The 25825-nt window shown below is 43.1% G+C and overlaps 1 protein-coding gene across 1 annotated transcript in view; it reads right to left on the bottom strand.

Moving 5' to 3' along the window:
- Positions 1-25825, bottom strand: part of MAN1A2 (mannosidase alpha class 1A member 2) — a 311536-nt gene that overhangs the window by 221075 nt on the left and 64636 nt on the right. Inside the window, exon 2 of the mRNA XM_077823277.1 lies at positions 10157-10412. Coding sequence (XP_077679403.1) covers positions 10157-10412 — 256 coding nt within the window. The remainder of the gene's footprint in view (positions 1-10156; positions 10413-25825) is intronic.

The following is a 25825-nucleotide window of genomic DNA, read 5'->3' on the forward strand; positions in this document are numbered from 1 at the left end:
TTTTGTTTGTTTTTATTCTTTTTGAAGGATTTTTCTGGGATAGGGGTTATCTGAAGAGAGACAAGCAAAGCAAAGGTTGAAATTAAAGGAAGAGGGTAAGAAAAAGGGAGAAGGGAGAGGAAGACGGGGAGGAGGAGGGCAGGGGTACTGAGACTCATGCAAAAAGACTGAGGCAGGGGTTCAATGTGAGAGGAAACAGCCAATCAGCAGAGGGAAGAGAATGTCCAGAGTAAAAACTATAAAAAGCAGCCTATCTGTGCCTCAGTTCCACATCTGTAAAGTAGGGATAATACCACATCTGACCTCAGAGGGGTTTTGCAAAGATAAATTCATTAATATTTGTAAAACATTCAGATTCTACAGTGATGTGTCACAGAAAAGCCCAAGAATAAACTGGTAATTCTGTATTCAGTGCAGGTTTTGGATAGTGTGCAGTAAATAAGACATGTGGCCATAAAATGAATGATGAGGATAAAAAAGAAACATTGAATAGCTACCCATTCAGTGTGCACCATCTGTAGTCTGCACAGAAGGAGGTAGGCACCCTGTGGGAAAAATGTTATGTGATCATGTAATTAAAGGCTTTATAACAGTTCATATGCACAAGGAGGTTGAATTAAGGTTGCATCCAACTGTTGTCTATATTCTTATACTTAGGTTGTAGGTTCTTTGAGACAGGGACAGTCTCTGTTACATATTTTTACAGGGCTAGCAGAATGGGGCTCTGGCATCTAGGTGCTACCATAATTCAAATAATATAACTTAAAAATCAATAAATCCAACATACTTGTTGATGATTTCTAGGACTTAGAAAAATTAGTGCTTTGTCACACTTCAAAATTTGTTATCTTTTGTTCATCTAGTCCAAACAATAGGGTGCAGAAAGCTCAAAGTAATCTCACTTGGGTCTCAGCAGAAAATTATGTACAGTACAAATACTGGATTCCAGTTTTTAAACAAACAAATTTAATGTGGGAGTGTTGGAAAATTTGCTGAAGTTAGTTTAATGCCCAAAAGAGGTCTAGAACTTGTTGCATGCAAAACCTAGTTTACACTTTGTGTTTTTAATACATTAAACACTTCCCTTGCAAAGACTGACTTCAAATTAATTGTCAATGTGGGAGAGGAGGGAAGATGGTAGTGTTTGTATCTGCATATGAGTGTGGTACATTAGTTTCAGATTAAAGAGTTTAAAGGGATTAACTCTTTGAATTACTTCTTTGCGGTGGTCTGTAGCTTTATAGTTGAGTATTCCCCTAAATTTACAGGGATTTTCCCTCCTGTTCACTTTCCCTAAAAAGATTCACCGACAGCAGAGGGGCATGGAACACTTCTTCAGCTCAGAAGCTTGGGAGGCAGAGGGTGAAAAGCAGTGTAGGCAGCTACATAATTCTCCCCAAACTCTCGTTTCTCAGTCTCTGTTGAGAAACTGCTATTGCACACCTTCTTACGGAAGGCTGTGTAATAATTACCATAGTCTACCCAATGCCTGGAGTGAACTCAAGTGTGAGTATTTTTTTAATAAAGACAACAATACACTGGAAGAACTGCAGGAACAAACAAGAGTTCAAAGTAGGAAGATTTTTAAAATGAGAAACAGTCATGTAAGTTCAACAAGCTAAAATGGATTTATTAATAATGTAAATCCATTCTCCTTTGAGCCCAAACTGCTGTCTTATAGTAGGCTAAATTCTGAGTATTTGGAAACAACAGTAAATATATTTTCTTTGGTTGAACAAATTTTGTGATGCCAACCTCAAGCATAAAAAACAAATTGGTCAGGCTACCCAAAATCAAGAGTTTTTTTTAAAAGAGGGGTAACTTATGTTCTTTGAGATTTGTTGTCCATATGTATTCTAGTCATAGTATTGTACACCCCCTAGCAATAGAGATTGGAAGTTTTTTTCTTGCTAGCAGTCCCCAGTTGGCCCTTATATGTTCAAGGAATAACCCCCGCTCAAGGGCATAAAGGGGCAAGGCAAACCAAGTGCCTCTCAGTTCCTTAACCCGCCAAAATCTTACAAGGACTTTCAATAATGGGGATGGGTCTTGGAATCCATATAGACCAGTGGTTCCCAAACTTTTTACTAAGTTGATCCACCAAGTGCATTGTCTTTTTTTGGGACCCACCATTACATATATACTGTATATACACACATACGCGTGTGTGCCTGCTTTCCCCTCTGCTCCCCTTCTCAGCCCTCCAGCCCTCCTTTCTTTTTCAGATAGAAGAACGTGACTGGTAAAAATCCTCTTGCAGAGTGTAGCTGAGGAATAACTCTACCCAGAAGATCAAGACATTTAGGCTTCTTGTCCTTGAAAGTTATTTTGTAAAGTCACTGCATTGTGCATTCTTGAGCAGTGGTGACCTCCAAAGAATTGGGTGACAAAGGGTATAAAACATCTCAAAGTCTTTAGTGGGAACTTGATATTTCCTATCAGCTTTCTTTGAGGTAGCTGCAATCATCGCTAGAGTAGGCCATAAACTTTGAGCTGGTTCCAATAAGCCATCATTTATGAGCATGGCTATTCTGTCAGGGGCAGAACAATGTAGAATATCTAAACTTTTATGAGATTTATCAGAAACCATTTGTGACAGTTTTCGGAGTGCCTAGGGCTGTGTTTCACCTTGTTACCCTATTGCCTCCAGCATGAGGGAGACTTGCTTATACTTAACTAGGTTAACTGCTCCCTGACACCACCAGCCTGTTAGTCACCCCCTCTGGGTTATTCCAGACCTTATTTTGCTTTGTAGATTAACAATAAGTGCACCCCAGTTCCCAAGCCTCTTTGAAGCATTCCCATGTAGTGTCCAAATACTGATCACTCACAGAAATACCAGGACTGCTGTCCCCAAGGGAGCAGGGTACACACCCATTTGTATGATTCAACTCAGGATCAGCACCTTGTTTAATACTAGAGTACTGAGATATATTTATAGTGAAAACAACAATAAATTTTACCAAAGATTCAAGAGATAGTGAGTAAGGCTAATGGAAACAAAAAGGTTACATATAAAACAATATCATAATATGTGTCTAGAAACTAAACTTAACAAGCTAATGTCCTGCCTAAAGAAGTTTATCTCATCCAAAGTCTTTTGCAGCCTCTTCACCCAAAGCTGGTTGTGATCCTGTTTTCACGAATGTAAACACACTGCCCATTTACTTCCTAGGTGCAGGATAACAAGGTGTCATCTTTGTTCCCCAAGTAGACTCCAGCAAACCTTTGAAGTGTATCTCAAGATAAGGTTCTCTTCCCCAACTGTGTTTGCTACCTGTTAGGTACTTTCTGACATTTTTACAATCCTTCATCTGCATTCAGCTTAGATAGGTGATGGAAGACCCATTGTGAATGAGACAATACTTAAATTTACATTTCAATAACCAGCTAGATTGGTACACATCTTTTTGTCGGACAGAAAGCTTTGGTCAATTCTGCCTTGATACAGACTTTAGAACATATTTTCAGTATATATACGTAACTCCTTACAATGTATCTGTATCACATTGTATCACAACAATATTAAAGACTAGTGTGACCCTAGCTTTCATTTAAGACCTTAAATAACATTCAACATTCTTTGGTGAACCAGAATAGACATACCAGAATCAGGCCATTCCTGTAACTCCCTTGCCAGTTGGCATTAAGGGGCTCTTGGGTCACACCATTTCAATTGATATTTCCAGGGCTGCTGCAATCCTTTTTAAAAGATCTTGCAAAGATCTATAACCATATGTTGGTGAGAAGGAAGTTGCTATTAACCCTTCATAAGCAGGAGACAAATTACAGGAGGCTGCTTTGACTGACCATTCTTCCTCAGAGGAAACCTGCTGATGTCGATAGGAGATGTATGAGGTTTCTCATCAGGATGACCAATTTCTGATTACTCAGGTGCTGGCTACCTTTGCCTTGAATGAGATGAAGATGGGTCTCTATAGCCCTGATGGGGAGCCAAAGGGTATCAGTTTGGCCACATCTATTACCCACAAGAGTAACCACATGGTAGCCCAAGGAGGAGGAAACCAAGAAGCATGGGAAGGTACATAATCCTTTACAAGAAGATTTCTGAGATCTGGTTTTAGGACAAACATCCAGTGAGAGATACACAAGTAAGAAATAAAGGAAATCCCTCCAAACTGGCCTCAGTAGCTGATGAAGTTAATGTGGATTCTTCCAAATAAGGATGAGGAGCTCTTTAAGGAATCTTCATTAAGTGAATACCAGATCAGAAGTTTAATAGGCAGTACTGATGATTCACCCCTACAAGATACTGATAATGGATTGTCACCATGAACCAGAAGAAATGATTCTGAATGAGCAGATACCACTAAATCTCATGGTACCATAAATGAGGCAGCTGAAATAATCAGCACTGATGCTGTAGCTGTAGAATCTATTGATACCAGTCTATGTGGTACCAATAAGAAAGAAGTCAAGAAGGCTGTATCCTTGGCTTTAGATAGCATGACCTCCAGAAGAAAAAAGGGGAGTGTCCATGTACCAACAATGCAGATACAGGTAACCAACCGTTTTCATGTTCTCTCCACAGGTACTAATGCAGAGAGTGGACTAGATGATACGTCTGAGGGAAGGGAACAAAAGGAGACTCTGCCGATTGGAAGGCATGAGATGCACTGTCCTAAGGATGGGGGTTCCACGACCACCGCTCCCAAGAGAAGGAGGCGGGTGGTGGTGGTCAGGGACTCCCTCCTCAGGAGGACTGAGTCATCTATCTGCCGCCCCAACCGGGAAAACCGAGAAGTCTGCTGCTTGCCAGGAGCTAGGATTCACGATGTGACGGAGAGACTGCCGAGACTCATCAAGCCCTCAGACCACTACCCCTTCCTGCTTCTCCCTGTGGGCACCAATGATACTGCCAAGAATGACCTTGAGCGGATAACTGCAGACTATGTGGCTCTGGGAAGAAGGATAAAGGAGTTGGAGGCTCAAGTGGTGTTCTCATCCATCCTCCCTGTAGAAGGAAAAGGGCTGGGTAGAGACCATCAAATCGTGGAAGTCAACGAATGGCTACGCAGGTGGTATCGGAGAGAAGGCTTTGGATTCTTTGACCATGGGATGGTGTTCCAAGAAGGAGGAGTGCTAGACAGAGACGGGCTCTACCTAAAGAAGAGAAGGAAGAGCATCTTCGCAAGCAGGCTGGCTAACCTAGTGAGGAGGGCTTTAAACTAGGTTCACCAGGGGAAGGAGACCAAAGCCCTGAGGTAAGTGAGGACGTGGGATACCGGGAGGAAGCATGAGCAGGAGAGCGTGAGAGGGGAGGGCTCCTGCCTCATACTGAGAAAGAGAGACGATCAGCGAGTTATCTCAAGTGCCTATATACAAATGCAAGAAGCCTGGGAAACAAGCAGGGAGAACTGGAAGTCCTGGCAAAGTCAAGGAATTATGATGTGATTGGAATAACAGAGACTTGGTGGGCTAATTCACATGACTGGAGTACTGTCATGGATGGATATAAACTGTTCAGGAAGGACAGGCAGGGCAGAAAAGGTGGGGGAGTTGCATTGTATGTAAGAGAGCAGTATGACTGCTCAGAGCTCCTGTATGAAACTGCAGAAAAACCTGAGAGTCTCTGGATTAAGTTTAGAAGTGTGAGCAACAAGGGTGATGTCGTGGTGGGAGTCTGCTATAGACCACCGGATCAAGGGGATGAGGTGGACAAGGCTTTCTTCCAGCAACTCACAGAAGTTACTAGATCGCACGCCCTGGTTCTCATGAGAGACTTCAATCACCTGATATCTGCTGGGAGAGCAATACAGCTGTGCACAGAAAATCCAGGAAGTTTTTGGAAAGTGTAGGGGACATTTTCCTGGTGCAAGTGCTGGAGGAACCAACTAGGGGCAGAGCTCTTTTTGACCTGCTGCTCACAAACCAGGAAGAATTAGTAGGGGAAGCAAAAGTGGATGGGAACCTGGGAGGCAGTGACCATGAGATGGTTGAGTTCAGGATCCTGACACAGGGTAGAAAGGAGAGCAGCAGAATACGGACCCTGGACTTCAGAAAAGCAGACTTTGACAACCTCAGGGAACTGATGGGCAGGATCCCCTGGGAGAATAACATGAGGGGGAATGGAGTCCAGGAGAGCTGGCTGTATTTTAAAGCATCCTTATTGAGGTTACAGGAACAAACCATCCTGATGTGTAGACAGAATAGTAAATATGACAGGCGACCAGCTTGGCTTAACAGTGAAATCCTTGCTGATCTTAAACACAAAAAGGAAGCTTACAAGAAGTGGAAGTTTGGACAAATGACATGGGAGGAGTATAAAAATATTGCTCAGGCATGCAGGAGTGAAATCAGGAAGGCCAAATCACACTTGCAGTTGCAGCTAGCGAGAGATGTTAAGAGTAACAAGAAGGGTTTCTTCAGGTATGTTAGCAACAAGAAGAAAGCCAAGGAAAGTGTGGGCCCCTTACTGAATGAGGGAGGCAACCTAGTGACAGAGGATGTGGAAAAAGCTAATGTACTCAATACTTTTTTTGTCTCTGTCTTCACAAAGAAGGTCAGCTCCCAGACTGCTGCACTGGGCAGCACAGCATGGGGAGGAGGTGACCAGCCCTCTGTGGAGAAAGAAGTGGTTCGGGACTATTTAGAAAAGCTGGACGAGCACAGATCCATGGGGCCGGATGTGCTGCATCTGAGAGTGCTAAAGGAGTTGCGGATGTGATTGCAGAGGCATTGGCCATTATCTTTGAAAACTCATGGCAATCGGGGGAGGTCCCAGACGACTGGAAAAAGGCTAATGTAATGCCCATCTTTAAAAAAGGGAAGGAGGAGGATCCTGGGAACTACAGGCCAGTCAGCCTCACCTCAGTCCCCGGAAAAATCATGAAGCAGGTCCTCAAGGAATCAATTCTGAAGCACTTAGAGGAGAGGAAAGTGATCAGGAACAGTCTGCATGGATTCACTAAGCGCAAGTTATGCCTGACTAATCTAATTGCTTTCTATAACGAGATAACTGGCTCTATGGATGAGGGGGAAGCAGTGAACGTGGTATTCCTTGACTTTAACAAAGCTTTTGACACGGTCTCCCACAGTATTCTTGCTAGCAAGTTAAAGAGGTATGGGCTGAATGAATGGACTATAAGCTGGACAGAAAGCTGGCGAGATCGTCGGGCTCAACGGGTAGTGATCAATGGCTCCACGTCTAGTTGGCAGCTGGTATCAAGCAGAGTGCCCCAAGGGTTGGTCCTGGGGCCAGTTTTGTTCAATATCTTCATTAATGATCTGGAGGATGGCGTAGACTGCACCCTCAGCAAGTTTGCAGATGACACTAAACGGAGAGGAGAGGTAGATATGCTGGAGGGTAAGGATAGGATACAGAGGGACCTAGACAAATTGGAGGTTTGGGCCAAAAGAAATTTGATGAGGTTCAACAAGGACAAGTGTAGAGTCCTGCACTTAGGAAGCAAGAATCCCATGCACCGCTACAGACTAGAGACTGAATGGCTCGGCAGCAGTTCTGCAGAAAAGGACCTAGGGGTTACAGTGGACGAGAAGCTGGATATGAGTCAACAGCGTGCCCTTGTTGCCAAGAAGGCCAATGGCATTTGGGGCTGTATAAGTAGTGGTATTGCCAGCAGATCAAGGGATGTGATCGTTCCCCTCTATTGGACATTGGTGAGGCCTCATCTGGAGTACTGTGTCCAGTTTTGGGCCCCACACTACAAGAAGGGTGTGAAAAAAGTGGAAAGCATCCAGCGGAGGGCAACAAAAATGATTAGGGGACTGGAACACATGATTTATGAGGAGAGGCTGAGGGAACTGGGATTATTTAGTCTGCAGAAGAGAAGAATGAGAGGGGATTCAATAGTTGCTTTCAACTACCTGAAAGGGGGTTCCAAAGAAGATGGCTCTAGACTGTTCTCAGTGGTAGCAGATGACAGAACAAGGAGTAATGGTCTCAAGTTGCAGTGGGGGAGGTTTAGGTTGGATATTAGGAAAAACTTTTTCACTAGGAGGATGGTGAAGTACTGGAATGCGTTACCTAGGGAGGCGGTAGAATCTCCTTCCTTTGAGGTTTTTAAGGTCAGGCTTGACAAAGCCCTGGCTGGGATGATTTAGTTGGGGATTGGTCCTGCTTTGAGCAGGGGGTTGGACTAGATGACGTCCTGAGGTCCCTTCCAACCCTGATATTCTATGATTCTATGATTCTATGATTCTAGTGCTTGTGTACTTGCTACCGAATCCTTGCATACTGATAGAGCATTTACAGTAGACAGTACCGTAACCTTCAGAGGTTTACTGAATCCTCAGAATGATCAGAAGTCTCTCTCTGTAATGTACAAAGCTCTTATTGGTATCCTATAGGACTTCATAGGGCACTTTTCTATGTCTTGAGGTGATCTCATCTTCTTTTTCTTTGAAGGGCCAGGAGAACAAAATTTGTTTCCCTTTTCAGCCAAAGATCTTTTAACTGCTCCAGCAGCACTATTTGTAGAGGGAACACTGGAGACAGACTGATCCGACTGACCAGAATCTGAGTCAGGTCTCATAAATCTGTCCAGGAGTTACACCCTAAATTTAATCTCCATGTTCTTCTGAGACCAATTGGCAAAAGAACAGCAGATAACACATTTACTAGAAATATCCCCCTCACTTTTGATGAGTGTCTCTGGCGAGCATAGCAATGTTAAACAAGGGGCACATTTTAAAACTGGGAGATTTAGATGGCATAGCTGTCTATTATCCAGCACCAATATCTAAGTAAATATCTAAGTATCTTAAAATACTAACAAGGGAACTAATCTAAAGCTAACTGACTAAAAAAAAAAAACCCACTACTTACAACAGATTAAACCCAATGTTAAAACAGAGATAAGGGACCTTTAGTGTTCCATCTCTAGCCTAAGGTGCAGCTGAAGGAACTGAAAGCCCTTTATGCCCTCAGGCAGGCAGGGGAGGGGGCATTCTGTGAGCATGTGTGGACCAACTTGACTGCTAACAAGAAAAAAGTTTCTACCTCTTGTATTAGGGGGTGCACGATACCATGACTGCAAGATACACAACCACTCAATGAAGAATAAAGACTTTTGAGTTCTTTTTATTTGCTTCCTGGTAAATCATGTTTTTAAGCTTTTCTCTATGCCAAGAAGAGATGCAAACATTTTTATAAAAAAAGAAAGATGAGATTCTCATAGTTACATGACTAAACCTTAGTACTTCAGAGAAGGAACTAACCACTACCTCAGTGGTTCCCAAATGCTTCCAGGTAACAACCCCTTTGGGCTCACCTCTATTAATGCCACCCTCAGGCTGCTGGGGAGGCAGGGGAGACTGCGAGGGAGGAGGCCTTGCACTCACTCTAGGCAGCCGCAGCTCCTACATGCAGCAGGATGGGGGGAGGGAGTGACAGGGAACCCACTCCACACTCACCTCAGGAAGTGATGGCTCCTGCACCCTGTCATGCTGGACCCAGCTCCCTGCTCTAGGTGTTATGACCTGGCATATATGGTCACAGCGCCGCTCAGGTTTGGCCTATCTGCCCCTCCATAGATGGATACCCACAACCCATCCACCCCCCGTGGCACCCTTTTTGTGATCCCCCTGGGAGTCGTGACCCACAGTTTGGGAACCACTAGGAACAAGTTTCTCTTATGGACAATCAATTCCATAAATGTCCACCATGGAGCTTTTTACACTTTTTTCTGAAGCAGCTGGTTTTGGCTACTGTTAGAGTCAGGACACTGGACTACATGGACCACGGGAACCAATAAGGAACATAGTAAGTGTGAATCACATGTTCAGTATTTGAAAGCATATATAACCACATATGCATCCAGCCTATTTCTTTGGTATCAAATGTTGTAGGAATCTATTGCTTCAGGGAGTCAGAAAACTGAAAAACAACTGAATGCACAATGTTGGAAATGTGCCACAAGACATCCATACTCTTGTGTTATTTCTGACTGCAAACCAGAATTCAATTCTTCCTCAACACAGATGAATAGCTCTTGTGTGTTTGTTACTAAAATGTTTTGTTTTTTAAATACTTTTTTAAAAAGGAAAGATTTATAATCATACTTAATTTTTAAATGTGATTTTATAAAATGTTCATAACAGCAATGGCTGAAAATCTAAATAAAACAATTCCCATGACAGCCTGCAACAACCATGATCACACACTGCCTGTTACCTCTTTAATTTTGTCCCTCTTCTCTCGGATGTCCTTATCTGCTGGGTCTTCACTGTTTATCCCTATGAGGTTTGGTACTGGTACAGGTGGCAGTGGCTTGCTGTCTTTCTTTTTCATCTCTTGGGCTACTTTGTTCTTTTCTGTCTGAATCTCTGCTCGAATCTCATCTCGAGATTTCTTCAGCTTCTCTTTTGCCTCCTCTAGAGCTTTTTCATGGTCTGCTCGGATCTTATTTCTCAGGCGTTCCTCTTCTTCTCTAAAGAAACAAATGCTCATCAGAGGCTGGCTTCATAAAGGAAACAACAATTGTGACAACCCCCCATTAAGCAGAAGAAGCCATATTCTGCACTGGTTTATTGTAGCCAATTTTGACTTAGAGTTTCACAGAAATATGTCAATTTAGAATTTAGTCCCAGTTCTCAAACTGATTCCATACTGTATTTTGCCACAGCTCCAGCAGTAAAACTCAGTTTCGCTTTAGAACCTTATTTGTTCACAAACCATGAGAGCGCTCATCTTTCTGAGACAGTGACTGGTTATTGTAAATCATGTCTCAGTATTTTCCCTTGCCCTTTTATTCAACAGTTTAGAAATAAAAAGACCCCATGTTCTGAATTTCATCTACAGGGCTGACACATGGTTTCATAAATGCATCTCTCCCCCTATACAGAACACACAAAATTATGCTTAGCAATGACTAATTAAAAAAATACCAAGAGGGCTCTTCCCTACCTTTTGCTCAATAAAGGGTTGCATCAACAACCTGTTTTATGTGTAACATAGCATACTGCAGTAACCCAAGTCATTCAGGAGACATGGCCTGCAAAAACTACAGGTCCCAGCACAGCAAGTCCCATCCTGATTTGAATGGCTTGTCGCTAAAATCAAGGTGGATCATAGCATGCTGAGAACTGCAGTCTCTGGATGCAGCAAAGCTGCATCTGGACCACTCATTTTGGGCCTTCCAGGATTAGTTTTCATCCAACTATAAAGTGATTTAAAATTTTAAAGTTTAAAAAAGCTGTGCCCTCTGGTATTAAAGTCTGCTGCCACTGTCCAACAAATCAGCTGCTTAGCCTTATGAATAGTCCCACCCCTCCACCGCCCCCAAAATTATATACTAGTTAAGGTTGCTTAAGTGCATACACTAGTAACAAAACCATAAAAATCCAGGATATCATTAGCTTAATCTTCACCCAACCTTTGCCATCTAACAATCTTAATTTCACCTTCTTCCCATTACCTTACTCGCATCCTCCAAACACACACAAAATGGGACATTGCAACTATTATCAGCATGTAGATCCTCTTCTCACCATGTCTGCCACCTCAGTCCCCCTAGTTCAAGCCCCATTTTTCTTCATGCTTCCTCCACTCAGTGTTGCTTCCCCAATACTCTCTCACAGTCCTGCTCATCACCTCTCAGTTCCCCATGATGCTACTGTTTGGTGTATTGAGGAACCAGGTAGGGGAGTGAATACAGGGTTTGTCTACATGGTGCATTAGTCCACACACTGCAAGGTCATCATGCCAACCCCCAGTTCTGGATCACCGCCAACATCCACTGTCTTCATTCCCGCTTTCCCACAGGTCTGGTGCAAGTCGCAGGACCATGCTGACTTCTGCACCTACAAATTTCTTCTCTCCTCCCTTAATTCCAGGGCTTTGGAGCGGAGCCTGGAGCTGGAGCAGCTCCGGAGCAGTGGAGCTGCAGGTTTTTGCCTGCAGCTGGAGCAGAGCTGGAGCACAGCTCCAAAGCCCTGCTCAGTTCTACCACTTTTATTGCTAAGCAATTTTACTTCTCCACCCTGATGAACCACCACACTTCAGTCACCTATTAGATACCTTCTTAAACCCTCCATTCTCCAGCCCCCACATCCTTACTTACACAGAATCTGACTTTTTCAAAAAGAAAACCAACAAGAGCTGACAGGACCTCCCTACTTCGTTCTCCCCGCCCTCTTTTCAACTCCCCTCCTGCCACTAACACCAAGGTATCTTGTTGGATGTGCTGTTCTGACCCATCGACCAGCCACAGTGGCTTTATTCCATCACAACTTTATCTTCTTCTCAGTATCAATCAAAGTAGAATATTTTTTATAAACAGCAGAAACAGATACCTGTCATGTGTCATTCTACATTCTTTATGAAAATACGCTTATGATATGAATATGACATAACTGAGATATACTTTATGCAAGATGGCTCATGTGAGATATCATTGGAAAGGCTATGATTTACTGAATGTGATTATCCAATTTGTATGCCTGTATCATTTCTCAGGTTTCAGAGTAGCAGCCGTGTTAGTCTGTATCAGCAAAAAGAACAGGAGTACTTGTGGCACCTTAGAGACTAAATAAATTTGTTAGTCTCTAAGATGACACAAGTACGCTTGTATCATTTCTGTATCTGAAGTTAGGAATACTGACTATGTATCTGTATTTTAACTACTGTATGCTACTTTGGATGATGCCCACTGCTAACACTTCAGGTACAACAATGGAAAAGCCAGACAGGGCGGATGGCCCACCAGTGAGGACAATGGACTGTGAAAAACTTGGTCTTCCTGCGGACACTCCATACTGCCACTGACTCCTGGACCCTGTGATACTACAGGGTCAGGTGGTCTTGTCACCTGATACTAAAACATTACCTGGGACTTCTTGTAACTTTCCACTGTAAGGGGAGGGAGGTCAAGTTTGGGAAACAAAGGATTCCCACCCTTATGTAAATCTTATTTAAGGGTGGGGAGGAAGGCAAACAAGACTCTTCCTCTCCATGGCCTGTCTGACCAAGAAGAAAGACTGCAAACGGGAAGGCAAGGGGGGAGTCCAGACTGAGACAGGGGTCCAGTCTGGAAAGGAATATAACTGGAACTCTGAACCACAGAAACATTGTAAACTGCCTGAAACAATATCTAGGGTAAGAAATACTATTTGTAACCAATTTCTTTAGTGAAACTAGCTTAGTTTGTGTGTTTGATTTCATTTGCTTAGTAATATGCTTTGTTCTGTTTGTTACCCCTTTTGCCACTTAAAATCTGCCTTTTATAGTTAATAACATTTGTTTTGTTTATTATTAAATCCAGTTTCTGTAATTTCTAATGGGGGGGGGGAGGCAGGAAGTGTGCACACCTCTCTCCACATTGAGGGAGGGGGAAAATTTCATAATATATCTTTGGGTCTGTACTCCAAGGGAGGTGGGCATCTGAGTGCTGGAGCAAGTCCCTTAAACTGAGTCTTCCCAGAGCTGATCTGCAGCTGGGTGTGGCCCGTATGTGTGTTAGAGGACGATTTAAGAGCCTGGCTCAGCAAGACAGGTTAAACAGGTTCTGACTCAGAACAGGCAGACTCAGTTGTATCACAGCACCATAAGGTGGCTTCCCAAAGGGTCCAACCCGTCCCAGTACCTTACACCCAACAATATTAAAAAGAATTCTCTGATCATCTCTCTGAACCATTAATGTGGATTTTTAGCAAATGTTGTAACACTGGCAAAGAGCATAGGAAAAAAACTAATGTTGTACCAATATTTTAAAAGAGTAAATGGAACGACCCGGGAAACTACAGACCAGTTAATCTGATATCAGTCACAGGCAAAATCACGGAAAGGTTGATATGAGAGGCAATTAGTAAACCATTAAAAGACGGTAGCATAATTATTCCTCATTGACATGGTTTTATGGAAAATAGGTTTTGTCTACTAAAGTTTTCTGATGAAATTACAGGTTTGTTTAAGGTAACTGAATCCTGCAAACAGTTAAAAGTAACAGTCTGCATGCAGCTGACAGCCAAGTCACAGCCACAGTATTTGCTCTTGGTAAAAATCAATCATTGTGCTGTGACAGTGAGAAACTAAAAGCAACACAGAATGCACAGTGATGGGAAGAAAGAATGCATAGTCCTATGCCCAGACAGAGTGTGAAATCAAACTATAGAGAATTTAAGGAAATGTAAGGGCACTGGCACTGCTGCCTTTCTTGCCTCATCTGTACCTTTGGGAAGAGGATAATGGCTACTCTGATTCGTATTCCCACCCCTCCATAAACACCTCTCCCTCGTAAAACGCTTTGGTACAATGCGGCCAGTGATAATGTTAATTATTATACACCTCTCAAATTTTTTCTTAAAAGTTTGTGCTAGTGTTAAGTTGTGAAAGGACAAACATGGCGCTGGATGCCACTCACCACCCAAATCCATGAAAATATGTTTGTTAAGTTTGTTTGTGCTAGAAACAGAATTTTCCCGCCGATCTACCACTGGACTGCACCGGGGGTTAGGTTGATATAGTGGTGTCTCTCAGGGGGTGTGAATTTTTCATATCCCTGAGAGACATAACTATACAAACATAAATTCCTAGTGTAGATCAGGCCTAAGTTAAAAACCTGGAACAGTAAAAGTCCTGTGGTAAGTAGCCAATATATTGCTACACACAAAAGAAAAAGTAGAAAAAAAAGGCAAACAAAATTCTTCAAATCCTTAGATAAAGACAAGTATTGGTATAAAATGTTTTCTTTTTAACCTATTTAATAGTTTTTGTTTTCCTGCAGTAATTCAAGAAAAACAGGATTCTGAATGAACTTAAACTGTTATTAACTGCAGTTATAGATAATATGAAACACAATGGGTACATATATATTCATACACATTCAAAAACCTTTAAAAAATACTCAAATAGAGAAATGCTTAGCCTCGTTGCCAATGAATATTTGCTGGATCGGTACAGGGCATGTGCTATAGACCACTGGATCAGAAGGATAAGGTAGACGAGGCTTTCTTCGGACAACTAATTGAAGTTTCCAGATCACAGGCCCTGGTACTAATGGGGGACTTAAATCACCCTGACATCTGCTGGGAGAGCAATACAGCAATGCACAGACAATCCAGGAAGTTTTTGGAGTGTGTCCTGGTACAAGTGCTGGAGCAACCGACAAGGGACCATGCTCCTCTTGTCCTGCTGCTTACAAACAGGGAAGAATTGCTAAGGGAAATAGAAGTGGGTGGCAACCTAGGCAGCAGTGACCATGAGATGGTTGAGTTCAGGATCCTCACAAAACAAAGAAAGGAGAGGAGCAAAATATGGACCCTGGACTTCAGAAAAGCAGACTTTGACTCCATTAGGAACTGACGGGCAGAGTCCCCTGGGAAGCTAATATGAGGGGGAAAGGAGTCCAGGAGAGCTGGCTGTACTTTAAAGAAGCCTTATTAATGGAGCAGGAACAAACCATTCCGAAGTGCAGAAGGAATAGCAAATATGGCAGGTGACCAGATTGGCTTAACAGTGAAATCTTCGGTGAGCTTAAACTCAGAAAGAAAGCTTACAAGAATTGGAAATTTGGACAGATGACTAGGGAGAAGTATAAAAATATTGCTAGAGCATGCAGGAGTGTAATCAGGAAGGCCAAGGCACAACTGGAGTTGCAGCTAGCAAGGGATGTGAAGAGTAACAAGAAAGGTTTCTACAGGTATGTTAGCAACAAGAAGGTGGTCAGGGAAAGTGTGGGACCCTTATTGAATGGAGGAGGCAACATAGTGACAGATGATGTCGAAAAAGCTGAAGTACTCAATGCTTTTTTTGCCTTTGTCTTAGAATAATAGAATCATAGAATATCAGGGTTGGAAGGGACCTGAGGAGATCATCTAGTCCAATCCCCTACTCAAAGCAGGACCAATCTCCAGTTAAATCACAGACAAAGTCAACTCCCAGACTGCTGCACTGGGCAACACAGTATGGGGAGGAGGAGAGCAGCACTCAGTGATGAAAGAACAGGTTAAGCACTATTAAGAAAAGCTGGATGTGCACAAGTCCATGGGTCCAGATCTAATGCATCCAAGGGTGCTGAGGGTGTTGGCCGATGTGACTGCAGAGCCTTGGCCACTATCTTTGAAAATTCGTGATGATCGGGAGAGGTCCTGGATGATTGGAACAGGCAACTATAGTGCCCATATTTTAAAAAAGGGAAGAAAGAGAACCCGGGGAACTAAAGCCTCACTTCAGTCCCCAGAAAAATCATGGAGCAGGTGCTCAAGAAATCCATTTCGAAGCACTTGCAGGAGAGGAAGTTGACCAGGAATAGTCAACATGGATTCACCAAGGGCAAGTCATGTCTGACCAACCTGATTGAATTCTATGATGAGATAACTGGCTCTGTGGATATGGGGAAAGCAGTGGATGTGATATATCTGGACTTTAGCTAAGCTTTTGATAAGGGTTCCCACCATATTCTTCCCAGCAAGTTAAAAAAGTATGGATTGGATGAATGGACTATAAGGTGGATAGAAAGCTAGCTAGATTGTCGGGCTCAACGTGTAGTGATCAACGGCTCGATGTCTAGTTGGCAGCTGGTATCAAGTGGAGTGCCCAGGGGTTGGTCCGGTTTTGTTCAACATGTTTATCAATGATCTGGATGATGGGATTAATTGCACCCTCAGCAAGTTCGCAGATGATACTAAGCTGGGGGGAGAGGTAGATATGCTGGAGGGTAGGGATAGGTCCAGAGTGACCTAAAGAAATTGGAGAATTGGGCCAAAAGAAATCTGATGAGGTTCAACAAGGACAAGTGCAGAGTCCTGCACTTAGGAAGGAAGAATCCCATGCACCGCTACAGGCTGGGGACCAACTGGCTAAGCAGCAGTTCTGCAGAAAAGGACCTGGGGATTACAGTGAATGAGAAGCTGGATATGAGTCAGCAGTGTGCCCTTGTTGCCAAGAAGGCCAACAGCATATTGGGCTGTATTAGTAGGAGCATTGCCAGGAGATCGAGGGAAGTGATTATTCCCCTCTATTCGGAACTGGTGAGGCCACACCTGGAGTACTGCGTCCAGTTTTGGTCCCCCCACTACAGAAGGGATGTGGACAAATGGGAGTAAGTTCACTGGAGGGCAACGAAAATGAATAGGGGATTGCGGCATATGACTGACGTAGAGAGGCTGAGGGAACTGGGGTTATTTAGTTTGCAGAAGAGAGGAGTCAGGGGGGATTTGATAGCAGCCTTTGATACCTGATGGGGGTTCCAAAAAGGATGGAGCTAGGCTGTTCTCAGTGGTGGCAGAAGACAGAACAAGTAGCAATGGTCTCAAGTTGCAGTGGGGGAGGTCTAGGTTGGATATTAGGAAACACCATTTCACTAGGAGGGTGGTGAAGCACTGGAATGGGTTACCTAGGAAGGTGGTGGAATCTCCATCCTTAGAGGTTTTTAAGGCCCAGCTTGACAAAGCCTTGGCTGGGATGATTTAGTTGGTGTCGGTCCTGCTTTGAGCAGGGGATTGGACTAGATGACCTCCTGAGGTCTCTTCTAACCCGAATAGTCTATTATTCTAGGAATGAAACACAACTAGTCACAGAGATTGATATCCTCTGGAATCTAGCTGTGGTAGCTATGTCACCTCTTGATTATAGTTACTATACAGAAGACTTGCAAATACAGCATATTTTTCACTCTTCCTGCCAATAACTGAAAAAGCAAACACATTTATGAAACAATAGTACAGGCTCACTCAGTAGGGATCCTCAAAGACTCTTTCCAAGTACCATGTCCAGGTACCTCAGACACTGGTAAAACACTCACGTGAGTGATACCAAGCACCCATTCTTGGCCTGCTGCTCAGAAATGCAAGCCAGACTGATCTGCCAATGTGACGCCCTAGGGCCCATGTAACCCAGCTCTGGTATAAATCACAGTAATGAGCCAAAATCCAATGAAAGGACTCATCTTGACTGCGCAGTACGGCTGAGAACCTGGAATGTACATCAAACACATCCCACTTATGTGGGAAATGGAGAATACTGTGTAGTTACACAACAGTTACAACAGAATTAGAGAGGGAAAGTATTCCCAATTAACCAGTTCAATTGGTGATTTATTCCTAAATTCAAAACTATAAATAGATTAATCAAAATCATACCCATACTCAAATTTGTGGAGCCAGGGGTAATAAGTCACCCACACTTTGGTCTAAGGCTATGTAATTACTCCCTAACTTTACAATATCTGTTGCTAAATTAAATCTACATTTAAAATCTTTGTTAAAACAAAATACAAAACACTTAATCCACATGAAAAAAAAATCAATACAGTAGATAATCCAATAGAACATGTTAAAACCAGCTAGCTAGTAAAATCAAATAAATACAATTAGGAAGCATTCAGCTGTGGCATTTATTTTTAAGATATTGTTGTGGCTACAAACATTGATAATTGTAGTAATGCTTATAATGTGTTGTAAGATAAAGTGTATGTTAAAGGATTGGCAACAGAAACAGGAAAAGAAATAGGCACCGGAGGATACCTCTTTACTCCATCATGTAAAGTAATCAACATCCTATATTTCCAAAGGTGTCAAAGGGGGGAACTACGCCTGGAGTACCTTAAAAACAACTAAATACCAAGCCTCTAAAATCGAGAGACACACACCCCCCCTCAAAATGCAACACAGGAAAATTTCTAATGCCTTTTTTTCTAATGATTTACAATCAAAACTGGACTTTGAATGAAAAACTCATGTTTAAAGAAAAAAGAATTGCTGACATTAATCATTATGCTCTCCAAACCATCCACCCCCAACAGATTAAGGTGAAAGCACATACTAACATACAACACTGAAGTATAAAAAATGAAGGACTCCTAAATACTAAGGTTATAAACTTTTTTAACTATATTTCAATGATTTCTGATTATGGATAGTGAATAAGTTTAGGTGAGGTAATACTTAGTATGTTTTTGACTATTCTTCTTCAACATTAATTGCTGATTTGTTTAAAATTATATTATTGCTGGCAAGACAGGTAATGTGTTATGTTGGAAGACATAACTAAGAGGTACACAAATAGGTAATGATAATTAAAAAAAACTTTTTCTGGGATGACCCAGGCCAGAGTGACACAAAACAACATGAAAGACACAAGATAGAGGAGGTAATATCTTTTATGGACCAACTCCGATCGGTGGAAGATACAAGCTTTTAAGCTACACAGAGCTCTTCTTCAGGTCTGTCATATCCTGGGACCAACATGGCTACAACAACATTGCAGACAAAACAACATGACATAGAAACTGTAAAACCATCAGTAAAAAATACAGAAGTTAGGTAACTGATTCTTACTCATGCGTAATGTATGGTTATATAAAAAATTAAGAACTGATGTACTAAAGCCAATTGCAAAAAGGTTAAGTAATCTGGAATGTGGAAATGTATAAAAAACTCAAGTGAATAATGCCAAAACAGGAGAAACACCAGACCAGAAACTGAAGGAACAAGACTAGAAGACAAGACCCAGGGAACAGAAGAGGCGATGACCATCATAAAGTATAGAAGGACTTCCTAGTGCCCTGGAAAGTGGTAACTTGGGTCCCTACCAATTCCATCTTGTTTGTTGTTTGTCATTTGGCAGAAATGTATGTTCAGACACTATACATGACAATAAATCTGTCTGAAATTGTATAAATAAAAGGCAAAAATTGCGTGGACTTTCCCCCAACATCTATAAGACGTTGACATAGTCCTATGTGACATTCTGATAACAACTTAGCACTATTCAAAAACCAACTGAGCCCATATTTAGTGGATTAAAAACTACTAACTGACAGATCTGAAAACATAATGTAAATGGGGGAATCATCAGCCTATGGATTTTTTTCTAGTGAGGTCCTGCAGGGAACTGTTTAATTAATTCAATGTGGCCCACTGATCTTGAAGGAAATATAAAAGCATTGCTACCAAAAGTTTGCAAATAACTCAAAACTTGGTAGAGTGGTAAAAAATGCAGGAGACAGGTAATATATACACAGCAATCTATATCTTTGCAGGCAGATCTATAAAAACAACAGTGGACGAGAAGCTGGATATGAGTAAGCAGTGTGCCCTTGTTGCCAAGAAGGCCAATGGCATATTGGGCTGTATTAGTAGGAGCATTGCCAGCAGATTGAGAGAAGTGATTATTCCCCTTTCTTCAGCACTGGTGAGGCCGCACCTGGAGTACTGCGTCCAGTTTTGGTCCCCCCACTACAGAAGGGATGTGGACAAATTGGAGTGAGTTCAGCGGAGGGCAATGAAAATGATTAGGGGTTTTTCAGGCCCAGCTTGACAAAGCCTTGTCTGGGATGATTTAGTTGGTGTTGGTCCTGCTTTGAGCAGGGGATTGCACTAGATGATCTCCTGAAGTCTCTTCGAACCCTAATATTCTGTGATTCTATGAATAGGTTTCTGGGGGTCCACAAAGCAGAGCTGGCCTTAGAATCGCTGGGGCCCAGGCCTGAAGCCCCAGAGCTGCACCATCCCACAGGGGCTGAAGCCCAGAGCCTGAACAACTGAGCTTCGCAGGTCCCCTGTGGTATGGGACCCCAGACAATTGCCCTGCTTGCTATCCCCGAATGCTGACCCTGGCTTTTATATGCAGAAAAACTGTTATTTTGGCACAGGTGGGCTATGGAGTTTTTATAGCATGTGGAAAGCGGGCACCTCAGAAAAATGCCCATCATTAAAAAGTACAATTTTATAAAATGGACAAAAAATGAAAGTAAAATGTAAGCCAACTTGCATAAAGTTTTCTTTACATACATCTTAAAAGAAACCGCACTCTACTTAAAATATAGTCAAAACCCAAAAGAATTAAAAGTAGCTCCAGGTGCTATAAAGGTCCCTAAGTTCCCCCTAATAGTTGTAGCTTTACGATCACATTTTCCTTTGTTTTTCCTCCAATGTTGTGTGAATTGATTGTGATTGATTTAGAGCTGCTCTGTAATAATTTATAAATACTGCATGTTCATGTGGTCATTGGGATGTTTACTATATGAATATATTGGTTTAGAGTAAAAGTAGGCTATCAAGAAAACAAACAGAAAGAAAAAAGAATGCGTCAAGACACACACACACACACACACACACACACACACACTCTTTAGAAACACTTGAAGGCTATTAAAGGACAATGACAGCACTGTTAACTGAGGATTTGCCTCTTCTCCAGTCAATCCGCAAAACTAGTTTCAAATAGGACAGGAAGAAGCATAGGCAATCAGAAGAACTGTAGCAGATTTAAAAAGGAAGACCCTCAAGAGAGGGTGAGTGGTTGTTCAGAGAAACCTGAATGAGACATAAGACACCCTGCTGGAGTCTGAAGAAGGGCAGGTCTGCTTAGGTTACCATCAGGGATGATAACCCTTTAGGTAAGAGAGACATGCATGCAGCCTATTTGTTGTTTTAAAATCCCTTTTTTTTTTTTATGCTTTCTTCCAACTGCTGAAATTAATAGTATTTACTGGTCACAGAACCATAGGTACCTGAACTCAGTTTGACTCGCTGGTTGAGAACAGTTGATACACATGGTATTGCAACACATGTGTTTAAGATTGGCAGAACTGCAAAAATCCAACCTGGAACAATTAAAGACATGAAGCTGAACACTTGAGGGGGTGCACTCAGGGAAACAAAGGGAACAAAGGTACAGATAGCACTGTTATCATGACATCCATAGGAACTCAACTGGGAAACTAACTAGGTAGGGGAAACAGTGAAATTGACTAGACACAAGGGGACTTAGGTGTTGCAGTGCTCAGCACTGCAATGCCCAAATTTCAGGTGTCTCTTCCTGATAGACCTCCACATCTGAGCTGTTTCGCAGAGGTGAAAGGGAAGATAGCTAATGCAATCCATTTACCTTAGGCACTGTGTCATGACACATTCCACCCTTCCTAAATTGTGGGAGGGATGAATCAGCCTCAGATGAGAGGTCTTCACTAGAATCTACTTTTCCAGAAAAGCACAAGGTTTTGTCAAAGAAGAAACAGACAACTTGCAGCTCTCCCTAAGAAAAAAATTTCTGATAGAGATCTACAATCTGAAGCTACAAAAGTGCAGACTGGACATAAATGAAGGTTACTTACTTGTAATTTGAGTTCTCTTAGATAACTCTGAATATTAACACTTACAGATACTGTGCTGCCTAGTGGCGATTTATGTTAGAACCTTCTGCAAGCTATGCTTGCTGGAGTACAGGTGTCCCCTCCTACTCTTCCTCTCAGCCCTGGTCTACACTATGGGGTTAGGCCGAATTTAGCCGTGTTAGGTCAATTTTAAAATGAATGTGTCTACACAACCAACCCCGATCCATCGACCTAAAGGACTCTTAAAATCGACTTCTGTACTACTCCCCAGAGACGGAAGTAGCGCTAAAATGGACCTTGCTGGGTGGAATTTGGGGTAGTGTGGACGCAATTCGACGGTATTGGCCTCTGGGAGCTATACAAGAGTGCTCCAATCTGACCGCTCTGGACAGCACTTTCAACTCCTATGCACTAGCCAGGTACACGGGAAAAGCCCCGGGATATTTTGAATTTCATTTCCTGTTTGGTCAGTGTCAAGGTTCCTTCCCCACTCTGAACTCTAGGGTACAGATGTGGGGACCTGCATGAAAAACCCCTAAGCTTATTTTTACCAGCTTGGGTTAAAACTTCCCCAAGGTACAAACTATTTTATCTTTTGTCCCTGGACTTTATTGCTGCCACCACCAAGCGTCTAACAAATATAACAGGGAAAGAGCCCACTTCGAAACGTCTTTCCCCCCAAAATCCCCCCAAGCCCTACACCCCCTTTCCTGGGGAAGGCTTGATAAAAATCCTCACCAATTTGCATAGGTGAACACAGACCCAAACCCTTGGATCTTAAGAACAATGAAAAAGCAATCAGGTTCTTAAAAGAAGAATTTTAATTCAAGAAAAAGTAAAAGAATCACCTCTGTAAAATCAGGATGGTAAATACCTTTCAGGGTAATCAGATTCAAAACACAGAGAATCCCTCTAGGCAAAACCTTAAGTTACAAAAAGACACAAAAACAGGAATATACAGTCCATTCAGCACAACTTATTTTATCAGCCATTTAAACAAAACAGAATCTAACTCATATCTAACTAGATTGCTTACTGACTTTTTACAGGCGTTCTGACCTGCATTCCTGCTCTGGTCCTGGCAAAAGCAACACACAGACAGAGAGGACCCTTTTGTTTCCCCCCCCACTCCAGCTTTGAAAGTATCTTGACTCCTCATTGGTCATTTTGGTCAGGTGTCAGCGAGGTTGTCTTAGCTTCTTAAACCTTTACAGGTGAAAGGGTTTTTCCTCTGGCTAGGAGGGATTTAAAGATGTTTACCCTTCCCTTTATTTTTATGACAGTCAGCGTGACGAGCTCCAGCATAGACCAAAAGGGAGACACTGGGTCTGATCGCTGTATGGGGAGAAGAATCTGTGCAGGCCGAACTCCGATCAAAAAGAAGAAATGCAAATATATATGCCAAAATCGCACAGGGCATGGTGGAGAGAGGCTACAACAGGGACACACAGCAGTGCCATGTGAAAGTTAAGGAGTTCAAGCAAGCCTACCAAAAGACAAAGGAGGCAATCACTCGCTCCGGGTCAGAGCCCCAGAAATGCCACTTCTATGACCGCATTAGCATGGCATTCTAAGGGGGGACCCTACCACTACCCCACCACTGTCCGTGGACAACTGCAAGGAGGGAGTCTCATGCAACATGGAGGAGGATTTTGTGGATGAGGAAGAGGAGGTGGAGGAGGAGAATGCGCAGCAGGCAAGTGGTGAATCCATTCTCCCTGGCAGTCAGGACCTTTTCATCATCCTGGAGCCAATACCCTCCCAAGGCAGGATCCCCGACCATGAAGGCGGAGAAGGAAGCTCTGATGAGTGCACATTTGTAACTACAGTGCAGGGTTTAAAAGCAATAGTGTTTCATATTTGATTTTCCCTGAAGACGTGGGATGTATTCGCGGCCAGTACAGCTACTGGAAAAGTCTGTTAACGTGTCTGCGGATGGAGCAGGAATCCTCCAGGGACATCTCCATGAAGCTCTCCCAGAGGTAATCTGAAAGCCTTTGCAGAAGGTTTCTGAGGAGGGCTGCCTTATTTCGTTCTCCACAGTAGGACCCTTCACCATGCCAAGCCAGTAGCAAGTAGTCTGGAATCATTGCAGCACAAAGCATGGCAATGAATGGTCCTGGGTTTTGGTCACATTCTTTCTGTGTTAGCCTCAGGAGAGTGATATCATTCATGGTCACCTGGTTGAAACAGGGGAATTTTTGTAAGGGAACAGTAAAATGACGCCTTTCATACAGGGTTGCTTGCGCTTGGCTAAAAGGGATCATCTCGGAGAATAGCCACACAGCAGTGGGAGGGGTGAAGGGATCATCACAGAGAATAGCCACGCGGTGGGGTGGGGGGCAGTGTGTGCTGCATATCCACCCAAAAACCGCAACCTCTCCTTTTAAATGTGAAGCCCAACCAGCATTGCTTGCTATAGGAAAGGATGGCGCTGCAGTTTGAAACCATTCTCACATGTTATGAAGGCGTAAGAAGCCATCCCCATGTACCAAAAGGCTTACCATGGCTGCCTGGAAACCAAAGTCTGTTGCCCAGCCATTTATGATGTGTCACCATACCAGCAGGTGCTCAATAGAAAAGGCAAAATGTGACCTTGTACCTAAAGCACATGTGCTGTCTGCTGTGAATTGCTTGATTCACTGTGAAAGAGTCTCCCTTTTGTTCTCAGAAATGTATCATCTTAAATTTTACTCTCCCTTTTCATCTCCCCCCAGGTGCAAATGTTTCTAGGCTCCCCCTATCATCTCCGTCCCTGAGGTTATCGCAGATTAGAAGGTGAAAAAAAACGCACTTAATGACGACATGTTTTCCAAGCTCATGCAGTCCTCCCGCACTGATAGGGCACAGCTGAATGCATGGAGGCATTCAGTGGTAGAGGCCAGGAAAGCATTAAGTGAGCGTGAAGAGCAGAGGCAGGAGGCAATGCTGAGGCTAATGGAGGAGCAAACGGACATGATGAAGCATTTGTTGGAGCTGCAGGAAAGCCAACAAAAACACAGACCCCCGCTGCATCCACTGTATAACCGCCTGCCCTCCTCCCCAAGTTCCACATCCTCCTCACTCAGACGCCCAAGAACACGGGGTGGGAGGCTCCAGGCACCCAGTCACTCCACTCCAGAGGATGGCCCAAGCAACAGAAGGCTGTCATTCAAACACTTATTGCTTATTGTAGCCACACTACAAATCAAGTAGCCTTGTCCTTCCCTCCTCCCGCACCCCACCCCACCCAGGCTACCTTGTCAGTTATCTCACTTTTTTTTAATTAATAAAGAAAGAATGCATGGTTTCAAAACAATAGTTACTTTATTTCCTTTGCCAGCTGTGATCGAAGGAGGGACGGTGTTTGGCTTACAGGGAATTAAAATCAACAAAGGGGGTGGGTTTGCAGCAAGGAGAAACACACACAACTGTCACACAATAGCCTGGCCAGTCATGAAACTGGTTTTCAAAGCCTCTCTGATGCTCAGCACGCCTACCTCTGCTCTTCTAATCACCCTGGTGTATGGCTGCTTAAAATCGTCCGCCAGGCAATTTGCCTCAACCTCGCACCCCTCCCCCTTACTCTCACAGATATTATGGAGCACACAGCAAGCAGCAATAACAATGGGAATGTTGGTTGCGCTGAGGTCTAACCTAGTGAGCAAACAGTGCCAGCAAGCTTTTAAATGTCCAAAGGTACATTCTAGCACCATTCTGCACTTGCTCAGCCTGTAGTTGAACTGTTCCTTACTACTGTCCAGGCTGCCTGTGTATGGCTTCATGAGCCATGGGGCAAGGGGCAGGCT

Source organism: Eretmochelys imbricata, chromosome 1 (genome assembly GCF_965152235.1).
Source record: "Eretmochelys imbricata isolate rEreImb1 chromosome 1, rEreImb1.hap1, whole genome shotgun sequence".
In the NCBI taxonomy this organism is placed as follows: domain Eukaryota; kingdom Metazoa; phylum Chordata; order Testudines; family Cheloniidae; genus Eretmochelys; species Eretmochelys imbricata.